The 8,775-nt window shown below is 47.8% G+C and overlaps 1 protein-coding gene across 3 annotated transcripts; it reads left to right on the top strand.

Annotated features, from left to right (window-relative positions):
• Positions 1-852: 852 nt before the first annotated feature.
• On the top strand, positions 853-6,144 carry LOC121499419 (ras-related protein Rab-13-like). 3 transcript variants are annotated; one of them, XR_005990119.1, is made up of 2 exons: positions 853-1,109; positions 1,204-3,579. XR_005990119.1 is itself a non-coding variant. In XM_041769995.1 (2 exons), the coding sequence occupies exon 2, from the start codon at positions 5,365-5,367 to the stop codon at positions 6,004-6,006; it is 642 nt and encodes a 213-aa protein (XP_041625929.1). In that variant the 5' UTR covers positions 853-1,109; positions 5,266-5,364; the 3' UTR covers positions 6,007-6,144. The 3 variants fall into 3 exon arrangements, 1 of the variants encoding a protein (XP_041625929.1); XR_005990120.1 differs by having other exon boundaries at positions 1,180-3,579; XM_041769995.1 differs by lacking the exon at positions 1,204-3,579 and adding an exon at positions 5,266-6,144.
• Positions 6,145-8,775: the final 2,631 nt, after the last annotated feature.

Below are 8,775 nucleotides of genomic sequence, written 5' to 3'. Positions count from 1 at the left end.
GCACTGTCACTTTGGCCCTCAGCCTACAAGAAACTGAAGTGGGCCTGGAGGATACGAGGCTGCTTGCTAGAAGAAATCAGTCTGTGAGACAGCAAAGGATGGCAGACATCCTCTCTGGGCCCCTCAAAACTTCCATGCTCTTGTTTTGGTGTTTGTAGAAATCTTAGTGTGAGTCTATGTAATGGGGAGGGGAGGGAGGGGCAGGAAACAGATAGAAAGGGAGAAAGAACATATCCTAGCCAAAGGCTTGAAGGGGGTGGCCCTCAGAGGGAGAGGGGAGGGCTGGGACTCTGAGTGGGTAAGGGGGAGAGGGGGAAGGAGAGTGTCATCCCATATAAACAGCTCCTTACCAGGCCACTTGACATTAAGGTTTGTACCTGGCACCCCCAAACCAGACTCTTACTTCTAGGCTGCCTTAGAAAAGCCAAGGTGTGTGTATGGGGCGCACTCTTGTAGCCTCCTGCCTCCAGCCATTTACCCCATACACTATGACCACAAGGACCATTTCTCTACAGCAGACAGCCACATTCTGATCTTGCAAATGGGAACAAAGTGAGCGTACAAAATGCAAGCTACAGCGTGCAGCCCCGCTGCTGGTTTGGAGGGAGTCCAGTGGGGACCAGGGGCAGGGACTGCCCTTGCCTCATTCCACCGGGCCTCGTTGGCGAAGCGATGGTGGTGCTTTCCCAGAGAACTCCACATTTTTTATTTCACCATTCAAAAGGAAGTTAGCTTTTCCTGAAGCTTTGCATAATTGGAAACATGCATTCTGGCAAAGGGGGCTGGAGAAATTCTTGGTACAACTCCAGCAAAAAGGCCAATCTCTCACCCGCTGGGTCTGACAGGCTGGCCTGCTGGAGCCTGGTGAGTCTCAGGGGAGATGAAGCCCAGCGCCCAGCTTGCCTGCTAGGTAGCTGCACGAGCAGTGCTGCACGACCACCGGCCACCGTATAGAAAGGCAGGAGAGAGCTTCAGAAGGAAAAGAAGGGGGAGGACTGACGGGATGGAGCCATCTCCCTTAAAGCCCTCGCACACTTTCCCACTGAGACGTCTAACTCACACTGGTGGCGTGTCAGCAACGAACGGAGTGCTCACTGTATTACGAGCAGGTAGGTAGTTGTACCGGGGTGCAGGGGAAAGAAGGTGGGTTCGTCTGCTACCTCATCACACATCTCTCAGCTTCCTAAATCTGTTTCCTCGTAGGTAAATTGGAGGACACAGTCCTGACCACAGAGCTGTCATCAAGGTTAAAAATCTACTTATGAAATATGCACAGTACAGTCCCTAGCACTCCGTATTAATGAGAGCCTTGCAAGTGACTTGATGACTTGATTTCTTCCTCCTGTTTATAAGACCTTGTTGACCAGCTCATGAAGGGAGAGGAGACACCACCAGAGCAAACCTGGAAAGTGCTTGGATGTATTTTGGTGCCTGTATGGCTCTCAGCTGGTCACCTATCTCCCATGTGTGACGCTCCCTGACCATGTCACCTCTGCTTGGCTTGGCCCTTTGCTATTCCAGACTTCACCCTCAGAGCTCTGGCCCAGCCTGCCCGGGACCCAGATCCCCACACCTGCACTCTCTGTGCTTCTCACCTGATCCTGATCAGACTGCCCTCGGCTCCCGAGGCCATAGATGGCTTTATCCTCCCTTTCCTGCTCCAAGAAGCTTCCAGGAATCATGACGATGAGGGACGGCAGCCTGCCTTGTCCAGCACAGCCTCATTCCTGGATTTGAGAGAAAGAGGTTCTCAGTGGTGAAGAGCCAGTCTTTGGAACACCTAGGCCTGAATTCTAGTTCTGGCTCAGTTATTAACCTGCTGTGTGACTTTGGGCAAGTCACCTAAGGTCCCCGAACTTCAGTTTCTTAAACTGTAAAGTAAGAATAATAATAACAGCCTCACTGTGATATTATGAAGATTAAATTAGGATCTAGTACTTGGGAAATGTCTGATAAATGGTAGTTATAAAAACAGTTATGCTTATAGTTGTATGCAGGTGTATACACCTATACACACACATGCACACACACACATTATATATATTGTCTGTCCCTCCTCCAGGACTTGTCTCTATCTCTAGGATCCCACAGGAAAGGGGCACACACCCCACAGCTGGCTTACTCACGTGGGGGACGTGACTTCTAATTATGGTACCGCCTCTAATGAACTGTGTGACTCCACAGAAGTCACCTCAGAGAGCATTTTCTCTGGACATTTTGCTGAGGTCTGAGCATCAAGCAGGCTCTCCCTCCAAACTGAGACAAAAGAGATTGTCATATTGGTGGACTCACGGGCCAAGGAGCCAAGGTCCTCATCGGGTTTCGGAGCTGTCAGGACTGGGGGTTGCAGAGAATGGGGAGGAGATACTGGGCTCTGATTCTGTTTCTTCTCCAGCTTCTGCCCCAGACCCTCCTTTGGTCACAGCAACCATGCAGGCTGCAAGAAAGAAGCTTCTCCAGCCTGGGGCAACTTTTTCCCTCCCTGAGCCCCAAGTCCCTGAGCTTTTGCCTTTGTGACAGATCACAGTAAGGTCCCCACGAGCTGTGAATCAGGCCCCTGGAGCTGTAATAATCCTGGTGTCATATATGGGGACTCCTGTTCTGACACATGGACAGAATGCTTGAAAATCCAGGTCCTGGAAATAAGGAATAAGATAAATCTGAGATGCAGGTACCGCAGCTCCACGAGCATAGGAACCGAGGAAGAGAAAGGAGCTCACAAATATCAAGATCCCCAGCATGTGTGGCACTGCATTCGCATTTTACATGTATTTGTGCCTCATTTATATTTCTACAACAATTGTGAAATAGCCCTGTTACCAGTCCCATTTTAGAGATAAAGAAGTTCAGGCTGAGAGTTTGTGTGACTTGCCCAAGGTCATCCAACTTGTTGGTCCTAGTGTCAGGATTTGAATCTAGGTCTTTCTCACTTAACAGCTTAAGTACTGAGCCCTGAGCCATACAGGATGCTAAAGGGACCTTCAATCTTGTGAGGTATAGACACCAACATCTTTGTTTTAGAACTGAGACCCAGACTTCCCCAAAGATTCACAGCAGGGATCTGAACCCAGGTCCCTCTCATGCCATAGCCTGAGAACAGTACCCTCCCCATCTCCCCAGCTGATGAGGGAACCTGGTTTAGGGTCCCTTGGGACAGGGCAGGCACTAGTGGAATTTTGTGGTCCCTGCTCTACTGAAGACTTTAAATCATTTTCAAACACACCACTTTTGCCAATTTAGTAAAAGAAGTTTAACATCAAGAGGAAGCATAAAATTTATGAGGGATTTGTTTAATCTGGTACCGAATTACAAGAGCCATTTCAACTCACTGAAAGTATGAAAAGCATTTTGCATTTAACCAAACAAAAGTCTTATGAGTCCACTGATAATTATGCAATCCCAAATTTATGGTTCCTAGGTCTCATTGGATGAAATGTGAAGTGTAACAATAAACTTGTCAGATTATGACAAATTAAAAGAAGAATGTGAGATATTTATTAAAGCAACAGGCATGGATGAAATAGACAGCTTGGGGCCTGATACTTGAGGATGAGAATAAAAATTTTGAGAAAATACCAACACGTCTGCAAAAGTAATAATCATTAACATCTGCCACAAAAGGTCAAAGGACCCAGAAAATTTGCATTTTCTGCATTAACAACCAGGGAGAGTTGAACAGGGAAACCAGGCGGCCAGAGAAGTGTGAATGCCTTTAGAATGTCTGGAAGTCTTCCTTTTCATATGTGTAAACCAGGAGTTTAGAGGTTTAGAGGAAACCTGGGGCTATTTCCCAAGAGAACCTCACAATATGCTGCTATGAAGACTCTGAAAAGATGGGTTTTTACCAGTGCCCCCTTTTGAGGGTGGTGGTGAATGGAATCACAAGACTGTGCTGTTGCCTTCACTGTATCCCCTTACCACTTAAAAAATACAATTCTGGGGATGCCTGGGTGGCTCAGTGGTTGAGCATCTGCCTTTGGCTCAGGGTGTGATCCCTGGGTCATGGGATCAAGTCCTGCATCAGGGTCCCCGAGGGGAGTCTGCTTCTCCCTCTGCCTATGTCTCTGCCTCTTTCTGTGTGTCTCTCATGAATAAATAAATAAAATCTTTTAAAAAATAAAATAAATAAAAAATACAATTCTGGATCTTTTCTTAAACACTATCTTTCAATATATATTATACGTTTTAAATAAACTGGGGCTCACCTAGACTAATCCTGGGAACATGGGTGAGAGGATCACTCCAAGCTGTACTCTCAGCTGTTTGGGCCTCGCCTGCAGAAGCTCCAGACTTCAGGGAGCTGAGACCAACTCCCCTGAGCTGTGCCCTGTCCAAATTTCTGATCTGCATAAACATGACATGGTTGTGTGTTGTGCCACTAAGCTTGGGTGCTTTGTTATGTAGCAATAGGTAACCAGAACATGGCGGAGTCTCCTAAATTTTAAAGGCAACAGCTAATTCAAGATTTAAAAACAACACCAGCAATAAAATCATGCAGGCCAATAGTGTGCAAGCCAAATGCAATTGCTCAACCCATTTCATGAGACACTAATTTGAGATTTCAGCTTAAGAAATTATAAATGAAAAAAAAAAAAGAAATTATAAATGGTAGGTGGCTGGTGACAAGGGAAAACCAGGAGGGTGGATGAGATGGCTTCAGGGAGAGGCAGCAGGCACAGTGCTTGGGGTGGGGGGTGCCCAGCATTATAGCAGTTTCCAAACAGTTGATATTGTATAAACGAGAGCGCTCACTGAGAGACCAGAATATACTGGAATACATTGGATAAACCTGGACACACTGGCTTCTCATGCACCGTATACTCAGGCCTCTCAGAATCTATACAAGCAAACCACTAATGGCTATTTTTAAAGCAGAAATACCAAAAATTTTCTTCCTGCAGGGAACCTCAGTCTGGAGGATCTCATTTGTTTCTCCGGGGAGCAGCCAAGTACTGTCTGTGTTTTCTTAGTTTGAGTTGGGAGAAAACGCTGCGCTGGACAAGGCATGAGCCAATGCTGTAAGGATACTGGGCCATTGCAAACAGAACCCTTGTAAATAAGGCTGCTTGGACCCAGGACAAACTCCTATATGCACCAGCTCCATTCAACTCATGAGTAGCTTTGTTGTCCATCACCCTGGAACTGGGAAATCCATTGGTATGAGCTTGCTGAGCAGTTACAGTTAGCAGAGTGAGAGCCACTCTTAGACACATAAAGTCCCAGAGTTAAGACGAGAGCTTACAACTCAGTCTTCTTATTTTATAGTTTGGGCAATCAATACCCAGAGAGGAGAAAGACCTGCTCAAGTTGCTCAGCCAGTTAATTAAAAAAAAATTCAGGCCCCCCGGCTCCCCAGTGTCCGCCATGGCCAAAGCCTACGACCACCTCTTCAAGTTGCTTCTCATCGGGGACTCGGGCATGGGCAAGACCTGTCTCATCATTTGCTTTGCTGAGGACGGCTTCAACAACACCTACATCTCCACCATTGGAATCAACTTCAAGATCTGCACTGTGGATGTAGGAAGGAAGAAGATCAAGTTGCAGGTCTGGGACACAGCTGGCCAGGAGCGATTCAAGACAATAACTACTGCGTATTACCGTGGAGCCATGGGCATTATCCTCGTATATGACATCACAGATGAGAAATCCTTTGAGAATATTCAGAATTGGATGAAAAGCATCAAAGAGAATGCCTCAGCTGGGGTGGAGCACCTGCTTCTGGAGAACAAGTGTGACATGGAGGCCAAGAGGAAGGTGCAGAAGGAGCAGGTCATCAAGCTGGCTCGGGAGCATGGAATCCGATTCTTTGAGACAAGTGCCAAATCCAGCACGAATGTGGATGAGGCTTTCAGTTCCCTGGTCTGGGACATCCTGCTCAAGTCAGGAGGCCAGAGATCAGGAGGTCAGAGATCAGGAAACAGCCACAGCCTCCCCCCTGCCCCCCCCCCCCACACTGACTTGAAACCCTATGATAAGAAGAACACCAGCAAGTGCTCCCTTGGCTGAGGACCCTAGGTCCAGAGGCTGAACCTCAGGAGGCAGGGCTGTGGGTGGGCAGGGGAGAAACAGCAGGTGGGGCGGGGGAGGGGGTCTAGAGGAGGTAGATGGTGGAAGAGTAGGGAGCAAATGTAAAAGAAAATAGGAAGGGGAGAGGAGAGAAGATAGGACAGGGAAGGAGAGGCAAGGAGGAGAGAGAGAGCAGAAAGAGGTGAGGGGGCAGGAAGAAGGGGAGGAGGAAACCACTGGTCCTGGGTGTCAGCCTTTCCTGGGACTTCAAGGGCAGACACAAATGTAAATAAAAAGTTGACTTGTTGTTACTGAAAAAAAAAATTGAAACTTCAACTCAGCTTCCTGACTTCCACTGAGCAATGTACTCCTTTCCCAACGTACTCTCACAATCTTTCTCTTTGACTTCATCTGAAGACCTTCAGTTTCGTTTGTTTCTTTCTTCATGATTTCAGGATTGGGTGAAGAAGAGTTTTCCAAAAAGCTTGAATTTTTCTAAGCCACAACTTTATGCTCACTTTCATAGTCTGTAGGAATGTCATAGAAGTATTTTATGTTGCCTTCCTAGCTCTAATGGCTACTGCTGAAGGGCTGAAGGGGGTGGGCTTATGTGGCCATATTTGGGCCACAGTACCCTATTTCCTACTCCCTTCAAATTCACAACTTAATGGACTAAAGAGAGCTGGCCTATCAGCTGAACAGCAAACTAGGACTCTGTCTCCTCCCTCAAAACTTGTTACGGCGAAACTCAGAAACCACAGATAGATGATAATGAGCATTTGAATTAAAAGGCTATATAGAGTAATAGCCATTACAGAGAAGTCTGTGCTGTGACATGGGAGTGGGGAGGGGAGACAAACCTGTGGGAAGAAGCAGAGGGAGAGATGTGCTGAGCAGGTGAAGGAGACCCAGCTTCCTGGGGCCTTGGGCAACCTGATGCCAATTCTGTGCCCGCAGGGCCTAGCTGACCACTCTGTTCTTGTATCAGCTGGTCCTGGGAATGAACGGACACATCAGACACAGCACCTTTCCTCAGTGGGCTCATCACCTAACAGTGGAGATAGAATATACAACTGAATATCTGCAGATTCTATTCTGGTGAGTCTGGAAAGGAATGGGATGGTTTATTTTAGAAGATCCCCACAATTCTGAAGAACAGCTGAGATCAAGAACATTGATGTTCCTTGCAGGTCCTCATTCCCTTGTATGCCATGGCCACTGTCTACCTCTTGACCCTCATCTCTTTCCCAGGTCTGGTTCAGAATTTCGGCTTAGAACCGAGACTTTGTTGCTAATAAACACTTCCCCTTTTGGAGAGAGACTTTCCCTAAAATACAGAGGTGGGGAGAGGGACTTTCTCTAAAGTGCAAGGGTGCACTGGGTGCCCACACTCAGGGGCGTCCTCAGGAGGAGACTCAGTCCTGCTGCCCCCCAGCACAGGTCCCTGCTCTCAGCACTGTTTCTCCCCACGGGACAAACCCCTCTCTTTCCACTAAGAGCCTGTCCTTTCAGTGCCACAAGAGTACCTTCTGTCCTCTGTTAGCACAGATGAGTTTCCTCAAGGGGCTGGGACAACAGAAAAGGAACTCTAGCACAGAGGGCAGAGAAGGTCACCACCTGGTTTCCACACCCTGGACTTCCCTTGGGCCCCACAGGGACGGCATAGGAGTAATCAGGTCTTTCTCAGGGGCTGCCCCGGGTCTTCCCCTGCCCCTCTGCTCCCCCTGCCCCTCTGCTGTTCATCAGACTGCTTCTCTGAGAAGCTCCACCCCCCTCCGTCTGGAGTCCTCTCTCTTTCCCTCAGAGACGACCTCAAGCCCCTCCTCTCCATGTGTCTCTGTGGATCTGGCCTGTTTAGGTTAGAGGAGCATCCTGGACCTCTGAAAGACACAGGACTCTTGCCAGAGCTGCGTGAGGCTGTAAGGAGGGGAGCCAGCGCTCCTGGATGTGCTCCTTCATATCCAGTTTTCTCTGTGGCTGCAGGCCGCAGTCCAGGGCGTGGACTTATTTTTATTTCTGGGTTTTTTTTTTTTTTAGCCTAATACTTAATGGGAACACCTACCTCAAGAATGGACACATTTTAGGGAAGCTGGCTAGTAGCATCTTAAGCTAAAATGAGAAAGTGTTTCCTTACTGAGCAAGACACTTTCTATGTCCTTGGAGCCGACAGCTCCTCTTAGGGTACAGACACCACTCAGCACGTGGTTTCTTCCTATTCACTTGTGGCTTCCCTAACAATGAAGAAGCCAGAGCTTTTGGGTTGCTCTCTGTGACACCAGGAAAAGCATCCCACTCACATTTCTGATTCTTGGATTATCCCATTTTTCCAGACTCATTTCTTGCTCCTCCATCTTGCCTTTATTCTGTTCCTACTACCTTGAATGCTCTCGTCCTTTAACACTTTACTATTCTGACTCCTGTCTAATCTCTTGAACATGACACATTTCCCATACAGAACTCTGGTAGCCACTACCCAGCAAAAGAAAATTTGAATGTCTGCGGTAGCACCTCCCCCTGGAAACATCTCCTACTATCCTCCTCCCTCTAAGTGTCTCCCCTCTGCTTTTATAGATGCCACAACCACCTCCATGGTGCACGGACCACAGTCGAAGGGCCCGATGATGGAGGAGTTGTGCTTTAGCAGAGGCTTAGAGCAAAAAGGATCAGGGCCAAAGAATAATACTGGGGAAACTCCAGCATGATTTTAGAAGTCCATATGGGAAGTGGTAGAGAATAGAGGATAATGGACTGAATGAGAGCTGAGGGAGA

Source organism: Vulpes lagopus, chromosome 10 (assembly GCF_018345385.1).
Source record: "Vulpes lagopus strain Blue_001 chromosome 10, ASM1834538v1, whole genome shotgun sequence".
NCBI lineage: Eukaryota > Metazoa > Chordata > Mammalia > Carnivora > Canidae > Vulpes > Vulpes lagopus.
The sequence above is the reverse complement of the archived record's forward strand: the minus strand, read 5'-3'. Positions and strand labels throughout refer to the sequence as shown.

Coding starts and splice junctions, on each gene's coding strand:
- LOC121499419 (XM_041769995.1), top strand. CDS start 5,365: ATGGCCAAAGCCTACGACCACCTCTTCAAGTTGCTTCTCATCGGGGAC.